We start from the raw sequence: 23,236 nt of genomic DNA on the forward strand, positions 1-23,236 counted from the left end.
ATCAGTGCCGACAGACAGTAAACCAACCGACTCCGCCCTTGGAGGTCCATTGATTTTAAAGATCTGACGCCTGATTGAAAAGTGCTCAAGCCATTCAAATCACGGCCAGGCGGCTGACTTCAAACGCCTTGCCGTTTATTGGCTGCTGAGAGGCCCACAAAAAAACCCAGATTATATTCAAATGAACAAAAGATCAGAACAGTGATCAGAAGCAAGCGGGGGACTCTTCTCCTTTTGAAATCAGTTTACCTGGAAACCGTGTTGCGAGGTTCAACCAAGATTGGTGAACGGTTGCTGTCTGCGGGACCAAATCATTACCACAAGCGTTTCTGCAGGTTATGCCGTTTTTAAATGTGTTAATTTTCAAATTGATATTTTTCTCTCTCCTTTAGTGTAACAGTAGTCTGAGTTCCCTTCCTTTCTGCAAAATATCATTCTTTATTTTAAAAAGCGCATTGCCAGCAAATCGATATCCCTCTCCGCGTTATTACCAGGCAGGTTATTGGTGAATGAACTTTTTTGCTCATTCGGACAATTTCCGCAACTTAGTCCTGAGATCACACGCAAAATTTTTCTGTTTTTTTTTTCGCTGGGAGTTTAAAACAATTTAAATGTGTTTTTCCCCTGTCAATTAATGCATTTAGTTGCGGAGGATGGTTTGTGTGTAATTTATACGCTCAGATGCTCGGACTGAAATGTAATATTTTTATAAACTGTTTAACTTTTATTCCCCTCAATACACGTGGAGCTGTTGTAAATGATCGATAATACTCGTGACAGGATACTAAGGAAAAGCTTTATCGATATAACCAATATGCAGACTTATGGGTCACGAGGAGATGTTTTCCGCCAATGTCACTTAAAGTAAAATTTGCGGATTCCGGTATTCTGTTTTTGACGGTGTAACAAAATGAATTAAATCGAGCAATGATTTTCCTCGTTCTCCTTCGAGAATATCTATTCAGGTACAAGAGGGAGAATTACTGTTATCATTGGCATTTTAACCGAATTGCAAAGATGAGCCAAGATTAGTAAATTACACAGCAGCATCAGTGAAAGCGATTAACTTTCCCAAACCGAGAGGGGGGAGTAAATTTCATGTTTCTTTTTGTGCATTGGGGAAGCTTGCAAGCATCATTTGGCTCATTCTTGCCGTACAAGTTTTTAAATATTTTCGCATTCTCCAGCTCTTGTTGCAATAATTCTCCCTTTTAAGTATTTACCTGTAATTCCTGTTAGAATTTGCTGTTGAATTTTAAGCTCTTTCGGGGGCACCCCACACAATAACAACTTGTTTTTCTCTGCCAATTATCAGTTTAATTCTGTGAGTTTTGATTAATAGGCTTTCTGCTGGGTAATTTGGTCAAACAGATTGGGTCCTGGGATTCAGAGTTTAGGAAGGATGTTAGTGCCCGAGAAAGGGGCAGAAACGATTTGCTGGAACGGCTCTGGGCATGTGGGGTCCTAGCGATGGGGTTAGACTGGAGAAGCTGGGCTTGCTCCCCCTGAAGCAAAGGAGGTTGAGGGGAGATGTCGTTGAGGTGAATAAACAAGGGAGTCAGGGACTGGAAGCCCTAGTTTAAACTTTAGAGTAAAAGATACAAGAGGTTGCTGGGGAGAGCCTTCTTCATATGGGGTGTTTCAAGATCCCATCCCCTCAGGGAATAGTGGAAGCAGTCAGCCAGTATCTTCAAAGAGGACACAAAAGACTCTGCAGATGCTGGAAATCCAGAGCAACACACACACACAAGTACTCAGCAGGTCAGGCTGCATCTATGGAAATGAATGTTTGGGCTGGAGAACCTCTTTCAGGATTGGAAAGGTGAAGGGGAGGGAGATGAAGTGAGAAGCTGGGAGGTGATGGGTGGACCGGCTGAAGGAGGAAGCTGATAGGGAAGGAGATTTGATCAAAGGGAAGGAGGAGGGGTCTCTAAGGGAGTTAATGGAAAGGTGAGGAGAAGAGCAGCAGTAAAAGGGGAACCAGAATGGAAAAGGCGAGAAGGAGTAGAGGGGAGAAATTACTGGAAGCTGGAGAAATCAATGTTCGTCAAGTCAGGTTGGAGGTTACCCAAATGGAAGTCATCATCCTGACACAGTGGTGTCAAGAAAACAACCTCTCCCTCAATGTTGCAAAAACAAGGGAGCTGGTTATGGACTACAGGAGGAATGGACACAGGCTAACCCCTATTGACATCAGTGGATCTGGGGTTGAGAGGGTGAGCAGCTTTAAGTTCCTCGGCATCCACATCACTGAGGATCTCACATGGTCTGTACATTCTGGCTTGTGGTGAAAAAGGCACAACAATGCCTTTTCACCTCAGACGGTTGAAGAATTCTGGTATGGCTCCCCAAATCCCAAGAACTTTCTGGTATGGGAACTGTACCTCCCTCAATCATAGGACTCTGCAGAGAGTGGTGTGGACAGCCCAGCACATCTGTAGATGTGACCTTCCCACTATTCAGGACATGTACAGAAACAGATGTGTAAAAAGGGTCCAAAGGATCACTGGGGACCCGAGTCACCCCAACCGCAAACTGTTCCAGCTGCTACCATCCAGGAAACGGTACCACAGCATAAAAGGCAGGACCAACAGACTCCGGGACAGCTTCTTCCACCAGGCCATCAGACTGATTAGTTCATGCTGACACAATTGTTCTATGCTATATTGACTGTCCTGTTGTATATACTATTTATTACAAATTACTATAAATTGCACATTCAGATGGAGATGTAACAAAGATTTTTACTCATGTATGTAAAGGATGTAAGTAATAATGTCAATTCAATTCAATTTGAGGTGTTGCTCCTCCAACCTGAGAGTGGGCTCATCGTAGAAGTAGAGTAGGCCATCGACTGACATGTTGGAATGGAAAGTAGAATTATAATGGTTGGCCACCAGGAAATCTTCACTGTAGCAAGAGTATGAAGGTGCTCAACAGAGCAGTGCCCCAAACTAGATTTGGTCTCACTGATGTAGAGGAGGCTGCACCGAGAGCACTGGACACAGTAGATGACCCTGACAGACTTTCAGGTGAATTGTTGCCTCACCGGTTTGGGGCCCTGAATGGCCCTCCTCTCAAAAAGGGGAATTAGGTTGGTATGAGAGTGGAATTGGTGCAGGAATGAGGCTGGCAGGTTTGCTGTAGAGAGCTGGGACTAACTATGGGATCTCTACATGCAATGGACTCAGTGCACCAATCAAGCTGGATCTGGCTACGAATGGGTTCTTGTATTTGAAGCTCTTTCACAGAGACAGAAGTTAAAGGGGGTTTAACCACATCCTCAAAATACCAAACATGAAGGGTGATCTTTAGTGAATCGGTGGTGGGATAACATACAGTGACACTGAAAAGGTGATGGGCTGTGGAAAATTTTTCAGATGCCCTTTAAATGTGGAATGTTTTGCCACAAGTGGCGTCTAGGGCAGGGCAGGTGTAAGGGAAAGGAGCTGGATAAGTATGTATCAGCCTAACTCCCTTTGCTGGTCTATCCTTTCACATTTCAGGTACAAATATGACACTCAGGTTGTTAACAATCTGGTTTTAATTTGGGCAACCAGGTAACTACAATATTGTCTGATTCACTTATTTGTCACATGTGCATCAAAGCATACAAAATTAAGGATATTAAGGTTACAAAAGACATTATAAAAACACAAAACTTATCTTCTTTTTCTTTCAGAAGAGGAAAATTATTTGAAGATCATTTCCCCCCTTTGAAATATGAAGATTCAGAAACGAAACAGACACGGTTATAACTTTTAAGTGCTAGTCCTCAATTTTTTTAAAAAAAGCACAGTGTCTGTTTCGTTTCTGAATCTTCATATTTCAAAGGGGGGAAATAATCTTCAAATAATTTTCCTCTTCTGAAAGAGAAAGAAGATAAGTTACATGTTTTTATAATGTCTTTTGTAACCTTAATATCATCCAGTTAAATCATTTGTTGAAGTATAGCTGCTGTTGAAATGTGGGAAAGCACTGGCTAAGATTTCACAGGCAATCACAGGCATTTTTTACTCAGAGAGTGGTTGGTACGTGGAATGCACTGCCTGAGTCAGTGGTGGAGGCAGATACACTGGTGAAATTTAAGAGACTACTAGACAGGTATATAGAGGAATTTAAAGTGGGGGGATTATATGGGAGGCAGGGTTTAAGGGTCGGCACAACATTGTGGGCCGAAGGGCCTGTACTGTGCTGTGCTATTCTATGTTCTAAGTTGTTTCTTTTTGTCATTGAGGCTCAGATGAGTCTTTTTGGATGTGGGGTGAATCACAGCCTAGTCCTGTCCTGGACCCTTCTTTAGTCCAGTCCTGAAGAACCAAAACTTCAAATGATTATTCATTTCTGTAGATACTGCCTGACCTGCTGAGTCCCTCCATCAGTTTGTGAGTGTTGCTTTGGATTTCCAGCATCTGCAGAACTTCTTGTGCTTCTGATTTGCCAGTCCTGTCCTGACTCTATGTGTTCATCCCTTCATCCCAACATGGACCAATAGTTTGCAAGCAGGGGCCTGGCTGAACTCTCCTTTCCCTTTCCTCTCTTAGGGCACTGAGGACAATTGCTCTGAGCTGGGATATATTTTGCACATAGCAAATTGCCACCATTGGAAGTGGAAATGTCAGTGGACTGGGATTTTAATCTCATTGATATGATAATTTTGAGAAGTCTATTGTTCAAACATACATAAAGAAGTACAATTGTAAATAGAAAACATAGGCTGGGTAGATTCCTCATTTATATAAATAGTATGTAATTTAAGGTTTAATTGTCTTTTTCTATCGGGGGCATGGGTTGATTTGGGAACAGTAGGGAATGCATCTGAGGGTGAATACACAGTCTTTGACCCTCATCTCCTAATGATCCTAACCCCCACAGGAGGCTGCACATGTATGCATCTTTTCCAAGTGCCCCTCTGGAAGTGAGAAAATTAAAATTCCTTTATATCCCCTGTTTCTGTGCATGCTTTGACTGTGGAGTAGGACATACCCCTCTATCTGGTGAGGACTGCTGCTCATCTTGCTCAGCAGTGTGCTTGAAATAGTTTTTTTAATAATGTATCTGCCATCAATTCCTGCTCCCATCTTCATATTGCTTGGTTCCTTCCAATTATCCTCCTCTCTGCCTGCTAAGTAAGATTTAAATAGTGTGATGGATAGTGAGGTCAGGAGTCCAATTTAACTCCTTATTACCTTATTGTCTGCCTGCACTGTGCCTTTTCTGTAACTATTACAAAACACGATGCCTCAAAAAGATGACAGCTGTCATTAAGGACATCCTCCTCCTAGGACAGGCCCTCTTCTCAATACCTACCATTCGGGAGGAGGTACAGGAGCCGGATGCATCCAAAGTTTTAGGAGCAGTCTCTCAGCCATCAGATTTCTAAACGGTCCATGAACACTATCTCAGTATTTTTGCTTCCTTTTTGCACTAATTATTTGATTATTTTAAATGTATTATTGTAATTTATAATATTTTAAATATTGCACTGTACTTTTGCTACAAAACAACAAATTTCATGATATATATCAGTAATAATAAACCTGATTATTTTGCAAGACAAGCTTGTCACTATATTTTGGTACATGTGGTAATAAACTAATTCCAATTATCATTCTCTGACTTGAAGAACATAAACCATTACAGGACAAGAACAGGCTTTTTGGTCCATGATGTTTGTGCCAAACATGCTTGCACTTGGTCCATATCTGTTTTACCTTTTTATATTTTCCACATAACATCTTCCCATTTCAACTCCAATTGTACAAGTTAAAAGTTTTGCAATGGATTTCCTTTACAGCATAACCCCATCCACCATATCTATATTGATTTCTTTGTTCTGGATCCATGGCATGGACTCCCCTATACACAAGGCGGGAGGCCTGTCCTGGATTTGGTGGACTGCCCAGGTAGGGGGTGGGAGAGAGAGAGGAAGGGGGCTTGTTTGTTGGTTGTTGATTTGTTGCTTGCTGTGTTCTGTTTTCTTTGGCTGAACAATGTGGGCACGCTCTGGCGCCGGAAAGTGTAGCGACACTTGTGGGCTGCCCCCAGCACATCCTTGGGTGTGTTGGCTGTTAATGTAAACAGTGCTTTTTCACTGTATGCTTTGATGCACGTGCGACAAATAAGTGAATCGGACAATATTGTAGTTACCTGGTTGCCCAAATTAAAACCAGATTGTTAACAACCTGAGTGTCATATTTAATCTGACACTCTTTGGACCTTTTTTGTAGGCATGCCTTCATCTAGACTGCCTGTCGCACTCCTTTCCCCCATCACCTTGCTTCAGCAGCTCATCAGTTGCTCACTCCCTCACCCGTGCCTTTGTTAGATGTGCTCTCCTGGCTGGCTGGCTTCCTGCTCTCTAATCATCTAGTCATCCAAAACTGTTTCGTGTCCTAACTTGCACCAAGTCCCTTCTCACTCATCTTCCACCTGTTGCTGACCTATATTAGCTCCCAATTTGTGGGTTTTTTTCCCCACTGTCTGCTCTGAATCCCTCGAATGGTTCATAGCTCATTCTGTGTAATATCCTCCAAATCTGCACCCCTGGCTGTACCTTCTTTGGAGTTTCCCCAAATGTAATTGTTGCTCCACTTCAGCCTTCAGCTGGCCAGGACCCTGAGCTTTGCAATTCCCTCCCTAAGCTGCTCTTTCTTTCCCCTGACCACTCCTTTTAAAACTTCCATTGAAACCTACAGTGCCTCCGGCCAAAGCATTTAATCATGACCTTGTGTGGCTCAACGTCAAGGTTTTTAGCTTGATCATATTCCTGTGAAGTTCTTTGGGGTAATTTCAAGGCACTATGCTTTGGCAATAAGTTAAAGGTGCCAAATTAAAGTGGTTGTGAATGGGATACAGTTGGTACACATCCATATGACATGTCACCAGGCTGTTGTTACCTCAGTGGCACAGTGGTGCCTGACCTTCTCTTCACCTGCCATCCACACAAATTTCCAGCTGGGGTCAATGGATGCCAATCCAAGAATGAGGGTAATGGAAAAACGTTGGACTGGGTGATGGTGTGTGTTTCAAAGTAGCTGGATGGTGTGATTGGGAGTGTATGGCTTATTAGGAGTATTAATGTGGCATTAATGGTAATGTAGTTGGTTGGCTTCCACAAAAGGAAAGTGTTGCAGAGCTATGCAGAAAGCTGGGTTGGATGATATTCCATGGCTCTTCAGGAGCTAGCACAAGCACAGTGGGCAGATTGGCCTCATTCTATGTTATCTGATATTCCCATCTCCAAACTGAGGGTGCTGAGGCCATTTGTGGCTTTGCTACTGCCCCAGCTGATTTAAAACAGAGCAGATGTGTGTGCTTTAATAGACCAGAATATATTCAGCATTAACTGTGCAGAGCTACTGGACGGATTTCACAGGCTGCTTTTCAGCTGAACATTTAAGATTTTTCAGTGATGAGTCTCCTATTATCAGTGATCCTAACCTCAAAACACTTTTGGGTAGGTTTTCAATGGGAATGAAATGGAGAGGTTTCTCATTTACAGAGGATATGCTGCACAGACTGACCATTCTGCCCTCTAACTGGATGGGCCTGGGGTTGAAGAGAGGGTCTGTTTAACTTTAACAGCTCTACCCCCGGGTGGGGTAGATAATTATTGAATTGGCTGAACTCCTGGAGAGAGAGTGGTTGTGTGGGATACTGACTAAGCAAAACTGCATGGCTGTTCAATGCTTTTTCCATTCTTACTCTTAAATCTTTGGCAATATTAACCTTCAATGTGCAGAATCTGAAATGCTTAGTTTTCTCTCAGCAATGCAGGAGTAAGGTAGTACGTACTTGGTCTGTGTTTCCAGTTCTCACACCCAGACTGGGTTTCATTAATTTCCTTCTCTTCACCACTGGGGCACAGTGTCTGACCCTTTGCATTGGTGTATCAGGGAACTTTTGGATGTGGACAATGTTTGCATGTGGCTCAGGTTCTGTTGAAGAGCCCCCCCCCCCACCCCATTCCCAATGTTCAGTGCACAGCAAGAGAGGATTCTAGTTTATGTTTGACTCACTTCAGTTAGCTTTGAAGTTTCATTTTACTTTGATCCCTCCATTTCTTGGGGTTGAGGATTAAGTGTATCCACTGCAGTTTTGAGTCGCCTGTGGGAGGATACTTCAAATGTGGGGAGGCCATGTGTGGACAGGCAGTAAGGGGTTAAGTTCAAAGATGATCAGAGGCCAGCCCTGATGCATGTGCTCCACATCCTTCCTTCTCCTGCCATTTTCAGCTGCCGGTTAGCGGCCCAGTGGTGCAGTGTGTAGGGCTGCTGCCTCAAATCTCCAGAGGCCCCAGTTGGATCCTAACCTCAGGTGCTGTCTGAGTGGATTTTGCATAGTTCTCATTGTGACCGCATGGATTTCTCTCTAGTTTCTTCTGACATCCCAAAGACGTGCAGGTCAGTGGGTTAATTGACCGTTGTATGTTGCCCCTAGTGTGTGGCTATAGCTGAGCGGTAAAATCCGGGGGAGTTGATAGGAATGCAGGGAGAATAAAATGGGATTTGTGTAAGTGGATGGTCGTCGTGGACTCAGAGGGCCGAAGGGCCTGTTTTCATGCTGAATGATTTATAATTGTCATCACCAATTGCCATCCTCGCTCTGTACAGCCTAGCTTGTTCCCCGCACCCAGTACTGTTCAGCTTCAGGAGATCGTGATCTCTCAGTTCTCTGTGTTGGTGGGTCTCTGACTGGCAGAAATGACAGAGCCTCACCCAGTACCATTGTATATCTTGTGTATACAACAATCCTAACAGTAGACCCAGAGTTAAGTTGTGGTTGATAAATTAGTTAGCTAAGGTTGGGGAGTGATGAGGATTATAGTTTATCAAATATGAGGGGGCATAATTTTAAGGTAATGGGTGGAAAGTATAGGGGGAACACAAAGTACACTGCAGATTCTGTGGTCAAATCAACACGTGCAAACAAGCTGGAAGAACTCAGCAGGTTGGGCAGCATCCGTTGAAACGAGCAGTCGAAGGGTCTCGGCCTGAAACGTTGACTGCTCGTTTCAACGGATGCTGCCCGACCTGCTGAGTTCCTCCAGCTTGTTTGTACGTGTTAAGTATAGGGGGGGGGATGTCAAGAGGCCAGTTCTTTACACAGAGTGATGGGTGTGTGGAATGCCCTGCTGGGGAGGGTGGTGGTAGATGCAGAAACATTAGGAACATTTAAGAGACTCTTAGTCTCATGGATGATAGAAAAACGAAGGGCTATATACTGTAGGAGGAAAGGGTTGGGTTGTTTGTAGAATAGGTTAAAAGGTTGGCACAACATCGTGGGCTGAAGGGCCTGTAGTGCTCCGTGTTCAAAGTTAAACTAATGAGAAACTGTGCTCTTTCTTATCCAGTGTATTGTTGACTGAATGCTGGCTGTTTTATATTGCATGGAGTCCATCTGTTGCCAGTTTGGTGGAATTTGCACACTATCACCCTTGTAAAACACACTATGTGGAACTACATTTGCCACCTGGAATATTTGCCCTCTGGAGATATTTCTGAGTGTGAGTGCACACGCTCATTAACTTAGTACTCAGTGATTTTAGTCATGCCAGCAAATACTCTCTTCAAATAAAGATTAATGGGTGAATTTTGCTCCAAGAATTCTTGCTGATTTGAATTCCCTCTTCTATCTGCCTGCCCCAAATTGCTGCCATTGAGCCCAGATGATCTGAATAGCTTGGCAAAGTGCTTGCAGCATGATAAGTCATTGGGTATCTTGTTGGCATCTCACCATTTTCTATTTTGACGTTGGGTTCAGAAATTAGAATACAAAATGGTGGTCGAGGTGGGGACCTCAGCACTGGAGAAGAGGGGATCTGTTTTTAAAAAGCATTACATTTGAAGTCTGCTCTGGAGAGTGGGGAATGATAGTCTCCTTACAATCCCACAATTAAAGGTTCATTTATTATCAAATACCCATATACAACTCTGAAATTTGTCTTCTCCAGGTAGCCACGAAACAAAGAAAAAAGATGAAAGTCTTTCAGAAAGAAACATCAAACCCATCTCCCTCCGCACAAAACCAAACAAGAATATTGACCACCCCAAAAAAGAACCTCTCCCCTGCACAAAAACCTAACAGAACATCAATCCCCAAACCCTCTTCCCTTGTACAACAAAATGGAAAAGGAACAGGTGATTTAAAAAAAAATACAGAATATATAAACCATAAGTCTGAAAAAGTCCGCAGTCCATAAATGCAGAACTATGATACCACCCTCCGATATCACTGACATTCGTTGAAATCTAATTGGTTTCTGTTTTTCCCCAAATAAATGTTGAAATCATTCTTTTCCATTCATTAAATTGCTTAAAAGGTACTTCAACAGGCAATGATTGAAAAAGAAAGAGCAATCTAGGTAATACGTTCATCTTTATGGCTTCTATTCGGTTATACATATTCATTGGCAGCAATGACCATCTATTTAAGTCTGCCTTAATATCAGCTGTTATGGGAATATAATTATGTTCGCAGATAGTAGACAAGTCTTCAGGTATTTGCACTCCTAAGTATTTAATAATAGTACCTTTCCATTTGAATTTACTCATTCTGTAAATGTTTTCTTGTGGTTCGTAATTAATATTTAAAGTTTTGGTGTTCTGTAAATTTAATTTATAGCCAAAGTAGGAACCAAATTCTTTCAGCAGAGATAATAATTTAGGCAAACCTGCATTGGGATTGGTAAGAGTCACTGACATTCATTGAAAGAGATACTCACTACTAGGGTTGCGGGACACTTGTGTTTACCCCGAGAAAGACTACCGTGACCACGAAGCCTTGCGCGGGCACCTGTGTGCGCATGCGTGACTTGTGCATGTGTGTACGTGCCGATTTTTTTTTTTCTTCTACAAATTGGATTTTGGCCGAATCTTCTCAATTCTGTTAAGTGAAACTACACTGTACATACATTATTTCTACTTTATATAGGCTGTGTATTTATCATATCATTTCTGATTTTACTGTATGTTAGTGTTATTTTAGGTTTTATGTGTTATTTGGTATGATTTGGTTATTTTTTTTGGGTCTGGGAACACTCAGAAATTTTTCCCATATAAATTAATGGTAATTGCTTCTTCGTGTTACGCCATAGGTATCATAGGAACGCTCTACCTTAGTGGGGGAAATACGGGACAAGGGCAGTCCTGTATGGGACAAACCAATTTAGCCCAATATACGGGATGTCCCGGCTAATATGGGACAGTTGGCAACCCTACTCACTACACAAACGCAGAGAGGCTAGCCACAGCTAGCTACAAGTGATAGGCCGCTCCAGACATCCCACCCTGCAAAAACTCATTTCAGGGAGGTAGCACCATCAATTTGTGGGAGACTCCCGGGAGAGGTGGGATATCTGCAATAGAGTAGCTCCTTAGCAGCTAGCCAGCTAGTTTAAATAACATTAGCCATGCTAATAAATGAATGACACATGTTAAACTCACCTCAACATGTCTTTTACAGTCATTTAACCCACCGTGGGCAATAGAAAAGGCACAGTTGCAAACAGTGCAGCGAGCAACACTGTCATTATTTTTGACCCCTATTAGGCAGGGGGACACTTTAGTCTGGGGTGAAGTATATTTTATATTTTCCTTTTTTTGGAACACTCTGTCATGGTGCTCTCGCTCTCCCTCAAAAAATCAATTTCCGGGATATTGTATATAATTTGCGGGCATCAGGGAGCTACGATCAACATGCGGGAGACTCCCGGAACTTCCGGGAGAGGTGGGATGTCTGCCGCTCACAGGTTTTTCTGCAGCAATCAAAACAAAAACAGTCAGTGTTGAACTCTCACTTGCCTTCCATGTTCACCTCAATGTCTCAGTCTTCCTTGATGCTTTAGTTGGTGATTAATGGATGCAGAAAACGCTGGAAACACTCAGCAGATCAGGACTTTGACCTGAAGTATTAACAGTCCCTACTTCCACAGATACTGCCTAACCTGCTGAGTGTTTCCAGAATTTTGTCTTTATTTCAGGTTTCCAACATCTGCAATTTTTTGACTTTGCACATACAGCTTCTATGTTCTCTGGGAACCCAGAGGCATTCATTTCATCTTGTGTGCTAAATTTCTTCAAAATCAAACTGCTGCTCAACCATAAACATGAGGTTAAGTTGGTGTGTAGCAGGTCAACAACACTTTGTATAGATTTGATAGATAAAAACAAAATATCAGTTGTAATCGTCCATCCTTGTCCAGTTTGTGTGATGTATAAACTGCCAAGGTCTAGTTTTATTAATGCCTTGTTCAGAGTTCAAATGCTCAATGTAAATTTATCAAAGTACACACGTCACTGTATACTACCCTGTAGAACAAAGAAATACAATATAATCAATGACAAATTATACACATAAACAAAGAAACGCGGAGAATGCTGGAGGAACTCATCAGCTCAGGCAGCACCTATGGAAAAGAATAAACAGTCAACATTTATTCTTTTTCAGGACCCGAAGAAGGGTCTTCGCCTAAAATATCAACTGTTCATTTTTCTCCATAGATGATGCCAGACCTGTTGAGTTCCTCTAGCATTTCAGAAACAGAAAACCTACAGCACAATACAGGCCCTTTTGGCCCACAAAGCTGTCCTGAACATGTCCTTACCTGAGAAATTACTTAGGATTACCCATAGCCCTCTATTTTTCTGAGCTCCATATACCTGTCCAGGAGTCTCTTAAAAGACCCTATCGTATCTACCTCCACCACCGTCACCGGCAGCCCATTCCAAATGCTCACCACTCTCTGCGTTTTTAAACAAAACAACTTACTCCTGACATCTCCTCTGTACCTACTTCCAAGCACCGTAAAACTGTGCCCTCACGTGCTAGCCATTTCTGCCCTGGGAAAAAGCCTCTGACTATCCACACAATCAATGCCTCTCATCATCTTATACACCTCTATCAGGTCACCTCTCATCCTCCGTCGCTCCAAAGAAAAAAAGCCGAGTTCACTCAACCTATTCTCATAAGGCATGCTCCCCAATCCAGGCAACGTCCTTGTAAATCTCCTCTGCACCCTTTCTATGGTTTCCACATCCTTCCTGTAGTGAGGCAACCGGAACTGAGCACAGTACTCCAAGTGGGGTCTGACCAGGGTCCTATATAGCTGCAGCATTACCTCTCAGTTCTAAAACTCAGTCCCACGATTGATGAAGGCCGATGCACCGTATGCTTTCTTAACCATAGAGTCAAACTGCACATTTTGTGTGTGTGTTGCTCTGGATTTCCAGCATCTGTAGATTTTTCACGTTTCCACATAAAGACTGACAAACAACTAATGTACGTTTGTACAAAAGAAGACTAACTGTGCAAGTATAAAAAAAATACTGAGAGCAGGAGTTGTAGAGTCCTTGAAAGTGAGTTCATATGTTGTGGTGATCATGTGTTCAGCATTGAAGTGAGTGAAGCTATCCACTCTGGTTCAGGAGCCTGATGACTGTTCCTGAACCTGGTGGTGTGGGACCGAAGACTCCTGTACCTCCTGCCCAATGATAGTAGCAAGAGGACAGCAGAGCCTGGATAGTGGGTCTTTTCTTGCCAGTGGAAATAATCATTCTCTCAGAATCGGGTTATAATATCACTGGCGTGTGTCGTGAAATTTGCTGTTTAGTGCAAAAGAAAGGGAAAAAACAGAGGTAGTTCATTGTCCATTCAGAAATCTGATGGCGAAGGAGAAGAATTTTCCTAACATATTGAGTGTGTGTTTTCATGCTCTTATGACCCCTCCTTGATGGTAGCAATGAGAAGAGGGCATGTCCTGGGTCATAGGGGTCCTTAATGATGGATGTCACCTTTTTGAGGCATTGCCTTTTGAATATGTCCTCAGTGCTGGGAAGGGTGATGGAGCTGGTTGAGCTTACATCGTTCTGCAGCTTTTTCCACTCCTGTGCAGTGACCCCTCCATACCAGGCGGTGATGCAACCAGTTAGAATGGTCTCCACCGTACATCTGTAGAAATTTGCAAGAGCCTTTTGTAACATACCAAGTCTCCTCAACCTCCTAATGAAATAATAGCCACCGTTCTGCTACCTTTGTAATTGCATCAATGTGTTGGGCCCAGGATAGATCTGAAGAGATGTTGACACTCAGGAACCTGAAACTGCTCACCCCTTCTACTGCTAATGGCTTAATGAGGACTGGGTGTGTCTATCCTCAGCTTCTGCTTTCTGAAGTCCACGATTAATTCCTTGGTCTTACTGACATTGAGTGCATGGTCGTTGCTGTGACACCACTCAACCAGATGATCTATCGCGCTCATGTACATCTCATTGTCACCATCTGAAATTCAATAATAGTTGTGGAAAAACAACAGTCGTGGCTTCGGTAAATTTATAGATTGAGTTTGAGCTATGCCTAGCCACGCAGTCATGGGTGTAGAGAGAGAACAGTGGGTTAAGCATGCATCCTTGAGGTGCACCACTGTTGATTGTCAGCAAGGAGGTGTTACTACCAGTCTGCACTGACTGGCCTCCCGTTATGGAAGTCAAGGATCCAGTTTCAGAGGGAGGTAATAAGTGTAGATTTTGGAGCTTGTTGATTAGAACTGAGGCTCAGATGGTGTTAAATGCTTGTGTATAATATAACACATCTTAAACAACTCTAATTCACGTTCTTATAAAAACCAGTATATGCAAGCTTGTCCTTCCAAATTCCATCCCACTGTAGCTGTCCAATTTCTACCATCCTACACAGATACTTGAGGTATATGGAACTGGCATAACTTCTACACTTGTACACACTTTGCTCAGTCTTGGTAATCTTGCCACTGAGTTGGAAAGTTGTTGCAAAGATCTGGTGGTGCTAACGAAAGATAGAAACACAAGAACATACAAAATAGGAGCAGGAGTAGGCCATCTGGCCTGTCAAACCTGCTCTTCCATTTAATAAAATCATGGCTGATCTGGCCACGGACTCATCACCAACTGCCTGCCTTTTCCACATAACCATTAATTCCCCTACTATGAAAAAAGGTAAATTCTCCCATAATCTTGGCTGGTATTAAGTTCATAACAAGAGTTAAAATCATTATGTAGAGCCTGTTTTCTTTTCCAAATGTGTGCAAAATGTCACGCGGACCCACATCCAATCTATCTATGTTTTGGCCGCTGCTAAAATGCTTGAAATTTTATCTGCCTCTTGCTTGTGTGTGTGAAACCCAAGCACAATCCTGGAATGCTTTGTAGTGTGGGGATGGGAGGGCAGGGCTTCCTTTCAATTCAATATGGGCTACTTTACTCTGGATTCTTAACTGGTCATTGTCCACATAAAGTAAGGTGAAATGTTTTTTATAAGATGGCTCAAAATGTGGCCCTAGGGAGCTAGAGAGTGTTCCTAGCTCTACTCTGCTTATAATTTCTCTGATGCATAGGTACCACCTCTTCCACACCGGCATTTGAATCACCAAAGCATAGAAGGCCATAAATCCAGTGCTGATAATTGGGATTAGTATAGATGGGTACTTCATGGTCAACATTTCACCTAGTGGGCCGAAGGGTCTTTGATATTGGACTCTGTGACCAATTTGGCAAAGCAGTCGGATGTTCTCCTAATAAAATGCCTGAACTACCTGTGGAACTATAGCTACTTTACACTCCCATTGTAAACACAAGAGATTTTGCCGATGCTGGAAATCCATTGCAACACACACACCCAATGCTGGAGGAACTCAGCAGGCCAGGCAGCATCTATCGAAATGAATAAACAGTCCTGATGAAGGGTCTCGGCCCGAAATGTTGACTTTTTAATTCATTTCCATAGCATGCTGCCTGACATGCTGAGTTCCTCCAGCATTTTGTTTGTGTGTGTTATACTCCTATTGGTTGCTGTTTAAAAACATTTCCTTTGATTTCATTTATTTTGACTGTCACAATGTACTTGCTGGTTCTGGTCACAAGTAAGGTTTACAAAGTGAATTTCTCAGACTGCATCTTTTTATATAGTATTGTAAATGTATAGTAATTCTGCTTTTTGCATGATTTTTAATCTATTCAATATACGTACACTGTAATTGATTTATTATTTTATTTTTCTTCTATACTATGTATTGCATTGAACTGCTGCTAAGATAACAAACTTCACGTCAAATGCTGGTGATAATAAACCTGATTCTGATTCCTATCAAAAGAATAATAAGCCTTTTTTTTGTTAGCTGGTCCAAGGACAAGAAGAAGAAATTATTTCTTTTCACATTTTTAATAATTTGTCGTCTGCTTGGTGGGTCAGGACTTTCCACGCTTGACTATTTTTCCTCCTTTTATATTTTCCAGCAATCAATACCAAGTTCTCCACCAGAATCTGTATCCGGTTTGTCCATGTTGAGTGCCACCTGTGGAAGAGTAGGACAAGTTGCACCAACCTCCACAGGCATCCCCCAGTTCCAATATGACTTGCCGATGGGGTCCTCCTCAGGAATGTTTCAGTTTTGGAGCAATGATGCATTCGGGAGTTCTCACACAATGTCATTCAGTCCTCCAAAGGCTCAATATGCGCTTGGGACTGTGCCATCAGCACTGACATCACGGGAACTTCCCCTGACCCCTCCAGCAGAATCAGTCTACACTTTTGAGTTATCTTCTGTGAAGATCTTGGCAACTTCAGTTTCTGAAGGCTCAGCCTACTCCTACCCAGAAGCTAACGGAATCACTCAGAACTTCCCCAACTTTATTCCTAGTTCTTCAGCCTTGCCAAACAGACATGTGTCACCCAGTCACCCGGAAGAAATCCCATGGTGGAGTGTGCAACAGCCCAATCCTGTCATTCCACATCATCTCCCCTTTGGAAGGGCCATGGTCTTGGGTCATCAAAGCCAGCTTTCATCTGCATTCCTTCAGACCTCTTCAAAAAGTCTTCTGAACTGTGCCCGACGTTGTAGGAGATGTAGGTGTCCTAACTGTCAGTCTCCAGGCACTAGTGGAGACCAAGGTAAGAAGAAACAGCATATCTGCCATATCCCTGGCTGCGGCAAAGTCTATGGAAAGACCTCCCACCTAAAGGCCCACCTGAGGTGGCATGCTGGGGAACGTCCCTTTGTATGCAACTGGCTCTTTTGTGGGAAGAGTTTCACCAGGTCGGATGAGTTGCAACGACATCTGAGAACTCACACGGGAGAGAAACGCTTCTGCTGTCTGGAGTGCGGCAAGAGGTTCATGAGGAGTGACCACCTCTCCAAGCACACCAAAACCCACCAAAATCAACGGATGAAACACCATGGCATGAGTTTGGAAAACATTAAGCAGGAGGAAGAAGGCAGAGCTTTCCTGTAGGACCAATGAATAAATTCTTGAGATGGCATGCGATTTGAGTTTTACAGATTGGGAAGGTCCAAGCTTAATTGCCTGGTCTGTGGATGATCTGATCTCAGCATGGGTAGTAACACTGAACCTGACCTTGGGTGTCTTGGGTTGGGGGAGGGAAACGTCAATGAGGGGTCCCAGGCAAGGAGCCTTTCTGTATGTAGCAAGTGTTGGGGAAGAGCTCATGTGTAATGTCTGCTCACATCCCTACCCTGCTCCGATGGCTAAATATTCTTAGGCTTCACTTGGTCAGGTGAAGTTCTGGGCGCAGAATGTACCCCTTGCATTAGTAACCACTTCTGAGAGAAAGGGGGTTGGGTGGGGGATGGTGGTGGGAAGGATGGTTCAAGGCAAAGATGTAGCAAAAAGAATGAAGAGTAAAAATCAAGCTGAAAATAAAGATTTGGACAGTGCAAATTATTAAAAAGAAAATGAGGAAATACAAGTACTTTAGGCTGAAGGAGGCAAGTGTAAAAAGACGTAATGGAAATTAAACCTGGTGATTGGAAGAATATTCTATACACAAGTGAATTGGAAGAAGCTATAAGTGATGGGCACCTTTTAGTGAAGAGTGGTTGAAGGAAAAAGTTATGACTGAAAGGCAGCAAAATGCACTTTGAAGTTTGTATCCAATAAATTATCAATTACAAACAACTCTATTCTGTTGGAACCTCTGTCCTGCATGTGACTGTGAGAGCTTTTGATTTTTTTTTGTCCTCTGCTGTATCCTTAGACAATTGTCCTGCAAAGTATGAGCATCTTTTCCCCAAAAGGACCAGGTTTGGCTGAGATTTTATGCATTGAATTTTTTTGTACATTTATCTGAAGAGAAGATTTAGAGTTTGGCTTTACTCTTTTTTGACAGACTGTCTAATACTGTTTAAATTGACAAATATGTGCCTCATAAGGTGTGTCAATAAAAGAAACAAATCACTTCTGCAACTTGCCTGTAATTTAAAATTTATAATAATGGTGCATTATTGGAAAAGCAGTACAGATTCTTTAACCTCATGCTGGACAATGTCATAACAGGGGACTGAACCCCAACTAATGCAATGTGCTGAATTTCCTGATTCATGCATTCACTAGAAAAATTTATATTTAAAAAAATGGGAGTATTTGAATTGGTTCTGGCACCAGTGGGCTAGGAGAGGAGGACTAAAACTTTCATGGTACCTCCCACCACTAAGTCAGCAGCTTCACCATTTACAATGTCCTTTCACAAAATGGTTTAGCCGGCCTACGTTGTGCATCCGTAACGTGGTAGTGTGTAGTGATTAGCATAACACTTTCACAGAGCAGGTGACCTGGGTTCAATTCCTGCCGCTATCCGTCCGTATGGAGTTTGTAGATTCTCCCTGTGACTGGGATTTCTCTGGGTTCTCCAGTTTCCTCGCACGTTCTAAAGATTTAAGGGTGATTGGTGATCGGTAAGGGTAATTGGTGACGTGGGTGTGATTGAGTGGCACAGGCTTGTTGGGCTGGAAGGGCCTGTTACTGTGCTGTACCTCCAATTTAAAAAAAACTCTGCTGGAAAGCAGCCCATTCACACTGAGAGGAACATTCATACTTGTGTCATTCTACAGATGTGCAGTAGCGAGCATCCTAACATGCTGCATCACTGCTTGGTATGGAAACTGCACTGTAGTGGACAGGCTCTAGAACAGGTAGCCGAAACTGCCCAACACTTCACTGGCACCAGCTTACCCACCATCAAGAACATGCATACAGAAAGTTGCCAGAAAAAGGCCAGTAATTTAATGAAGGATCCCACCCACCCTTCTCATGGACTGTTTGTCCCACTCCCATCAGGGGCCACCAGACTCAAAAACACTTCCTTCCCCCAAGCAGTAAGGCACCTCCACTCACTGACTCCAGCACTATTATTTCCTGTCTGTCACCTTGTGTACAGCCTAGTGTCACTTTATGGACGTACAATCAATCTGTGTATATAAGCGATCTTGTGTATTTATATTTATTGTTTTATTATTGTGTTCTTTATCTTGTTTTTTTTTTGTGCTGCATCCAATCCAGAGTAACAATTATTTTGTTCTCTTTACACTTACGTACTGGAAATGACATTAGAGAATCTTGATCTTGATCTTATTTGAACAATGGAGTGGCAGGGATATTGTTTAAATGTATTGAGGGCTGACTTCCTGAGCAAAGCAGCCCAAAAGTCAGCAAGAAATGGCTGGCTTTTAAAGTTGGGAGAGCAAGGCGGTACTAGAGTCACATAATTGTACAGGATGGAAATGGGCCATTTGGCCCAACTCATCCATGCTGACCAGTGGACAATTCCACAATAATCCTCTCTCTCTAGCACTTGGCTATGTAGTCTTTTATCCCTAGGCAATTCAAGTGTTCATCTCAACATGCTGTCAGCTACCCAGCTTCAACCATTCTCTGTGAATTTCAGGTACTTGACACTCCAATCCCCTCTAAATCTTTTTCAACATTCAGGCACAGGATATCCCAATGCTTCTACTTTCTACTCAAGTCAAGTCAAGTCACTTTTTATTGTCATTTCGGCCATAAATGCTGGTACAGTACACAGTAAAAACGAGACAATGTTTTTCAGGACCATGGTGCTACATGAAATAGTACAAAAACTACACTGAACTATGTAAAAACTACACTAGACTACAGACCTACCCAAGACTGCATAAAGTGCACAAAACAGTGTAGGCATTACAATAAATAGTAAACAGGACAATAGGGCAGTAAGGTGTCAGTCCAGGCTCTGAGTATCGAGGAGTCTGACAGCTTGGGGGAAGAAACTGTTACATAGTCTGGTCGTGAGAGCCCGAATGTTTCGGTGCCTTTTCCCAGATGGCAGGAGGGAGAAGAGTTTGTATGAGGGGTGCGTGGGGTCCTTCGTAATGCTGTTTGCTTTGCGGATGCAGTGTGTAGTGTAGTCTGTAATGGTAGGATGAGACACCCCAATGATTTTCTCAGTTGACCTCACTGCAGGGTCTTGCTGAGGCGTGACTCCTCAATGGGAAGAGTAATCTAATCCTGGCTAACTGGAAAGATTATGGATCCCAGCTACTAAAAGATAAGTCTTGTAATCATAGAGTCAGATAATGGTACAGCTCTCCTGCCTGAATCATCCACGCTGACAAGATGCCTATTGACATTAATCCCATTTTCGTGTACTTGGTCTTGTATCTCTCTATTTCTTTCCTATCCACGTATCTGTCTAAATGTATTTAATTGCTGTGATTTTATCTGCCTGTACCAACTCCACTGGCAGCTTCAAAAACAAGAGAAAATCTGCAGATGCTGGAAATCTAAGCAACACACACAAAATGCTGGAGGAACTCAGCAGGACAGGCAGCATCTATGGGGAGGAATGTACAGTTGACGTTTCGGGCCGAAGGGTCTCAGCCTGAAACATCCGAGTGTACTTTTTCCATAGAAGCTGCTTGGCCTGTTGCATTCCTCCAGCATTTTGTGTGTGTTCCACTGGCAGCTTGCTACTTATTTGCATATATAACCCCACTGACTCTTTGGAACCCAATAGTAAAGCCCCATCAAAGAGATTGTCCATTTCTTATTTCTAAGTTCTAACTACTTAGCCTCACTTGTTGATCCCTCCATCCTCCCTGAGTACTGCTATAGGACTCTCATTGATAAAAGTGCAACACTTCCCCTTTCAGAATCCCCTCTATTACACCTGAACCAGGAATGTTTAGCTGCCATTCCTGCCCTTTGCTAGCCACACTTCTGTGATTATCACGATCCCATGCGAGTTCCACATTGCCAAGAGTAGCAATCTTGACTAAGAGTTTTAGAAACCAGTAAAAGATGAACAAAGTGTTTATCAAGATGGTTAAGATGGAGCATGAGAGCAAATTAGAAAGAATTGTGCAAAATGTTTGCGTTTCACCAATTCAGTTGGCGCTGGCAATATACGCTGATGTTTTGTGGGCAGCTCACAAAGCTACTACGTATTCTATGAAATATAATTCTGAACCATGGTCACTACAATTCTCACCCTGTAATTTCCCTTTTAAGAGCTGTCTAAACAAACTAGCGATTGTTAAATTCTCCTCAAGCATTTGGTGAATTTGACTGTCAAGAATGCAGGTACAACCGGGGTGGCTGTCACTGGGTGGGGTGGTGGGAGGTGGAGCATTGCATTGAGGCCTGAGAGCAGAAAACAAACCCGTGTTCGGCTCCAGTGCTCCACATTGAGCCAGATTAAAATCATAGAGGCCTAGAATAGAAAACAAACAGTTGTTCAGTGCCATCTATCTACTTGACCCGTCTTCCCCTTCTTGATACTACCACGGCGCAGAAGTCTTGGGTCCCATGCCGCTAGATTCGGGAACGGTTGTGCCCCTGGACCATCTTCACTTGCCTCGGTGCTGAACTGACTCCACAGTTGTGGACTCATTTTCAGGAACTCTGCGGCTTGTGTTCTATGTATCTGTTTCCATTTACAAGTTCAAGTTTAATTATCATTCAGCTATACATGAATACAGCCAAACAAAACAGTGTTCCTCCAGGGCCAAGTTACAAAATACAGAACCAACGGTCATACACAGCACAAGACACATATAAGATGGCAAGTAAACATACAGTCACACAAAATAAATATATAGCCCAAGTCTCTGAGTAACATGTCCTGTAAATGGATGGTGCAGGGGTGTTTTCAGCAAGAACAAGCAGTTCTCAGCGGTCTGCAGATAAATATGTGCACACACGCACGCAATCCAGCTTGTCTTCCACTGAGTGAACACTGGAAGGAGCACTCAATCCCAGCATTGACGCCATGCTACACTACCTCTGGCACCTCCTCTCCTGCAATGCTGCATCAGGAAACCTGTCGCTTGAGGCTTAGTCCTCCCCTCAGCCGAGGCCATGCAGCCCCCCCCCCCCCCCCACTGTCAATCTCACCACTAAACAAGGGAAACGGTCATGCCGTATTTTATATTACCAATGTCCAACAGGATCATGCAAATGCAAGAGAAAAATCCAAGACAACCACTCACTGTTGAGACTGCATACCGCCTTTGCACACCTATTCTGATGCCTTTATATTGTGCGGTAACACAGTCTGCACCAAATCTAGCTCCTTCACCAATGAGCAGCTCACTGCAGTACTTGAAGTTCTCAATGTCCAGCATTGTCTTGTGATCGTAAAAAAGACAAAACACCTTTGGTTGGATCCAAGGATGTCACTGTGTATGAATGCACCACCCTCTTACCCTTTTTTTTACTATTTGTGTGACTTGTCCTCTTTTGCACATTGGATATTTGGAGGTCTTTATTATGTTTGGTTTATTGTTGATTCTATTGTATTTCTTTGTAAGAAAGTGAATCTCAAGGTTTAGTATGGTATACATACTTTGATAATAAATTTGAACTTTGAAGAGGTCAAATAAATTAAAATAGGAAATAAGAAAATGGCTGAGACATTAAACAAATATTTTGCATTTGTGTTCTCAATAGAACACAGAAATACTGCAGAACCAATGTGATAAATATTAGTAAAAAGAAAGTTCCAAAGATATTAAAAGCTGACAAATCCCCTAGACCTGATAGCCCAAATCGCCAAATTCTGGAGCAGACCCAGTGCGCTGCAAAGTCAAACGTGTAACACCACTATTCAATAAAAGAAAATGAGCTAAAATAGGGAATAGTAGATCACATAACCTGTCATCAGTTGGTGGGAAAATGCTGGTATTCTTTTTTTTTAAAGATGCAATAACAGAGCACTTAGAAGATGATGAATCAGAATCAGGTTTATTATCACTCACATATGTCATGAAATTTGTTGTTTTGCAGCAGCAGTATTTTACATAAAAATTACTATAAATTACAATTATTTTATATATATAAATAAAAGAGATAAATAAGTAGTGCATGAAGAATAATCCTCTTGAAACTAATCAATAAGCTCCAAGACCTTGTTCATCATGGCTGATTTATTA

At 42.6% G+C, this 23,236-nt stretch overlaps 1 protein-coding gene across 1 annotated transcript; it reads left to right on the plus strand.

The window, feature by feature from the left end:
• Window positions 1-202: 202 nt before the first annotated feature.
• On the plus strand, window positions 203-18,078 carry LOC140741569 (transcription factor Sp5-like). Its single transcript, XM_073071872.1, has 2 exons — window positions 203-335; window positions 16,269-18,078. Exon 2 carries the CDS (start codon window positions 16,314-16,316, stop codon window positions 17,262-17,264), a length of 951 nt encoding a protein of 316 aa, XP_072927973.1. The 5' UTR covers window positions 203-335; window positions 16,269-16,313; the 3' UTR covers window positions 17,265-18,078.
• The last annotated feature ends 5,158 nt before the right edge of the window (window positions 18,079-23,236 follow it).

The sequence above is a fragment of the Hemitrygon akajei genome, chromosome 18 (genome assembly GCF_048418815.1).
Source record: "Hemitrygon akajei chromosome 18, sHemAka1.3, whole genome shotgun sequence".
Classification (NCBI taxonomy): Eukaryota; Metazoa; Chordata; class Chondrichthyes; order Myliobatiformes; family Dasyatidae; genus Hemitrygon; species Hemitrygon akajei.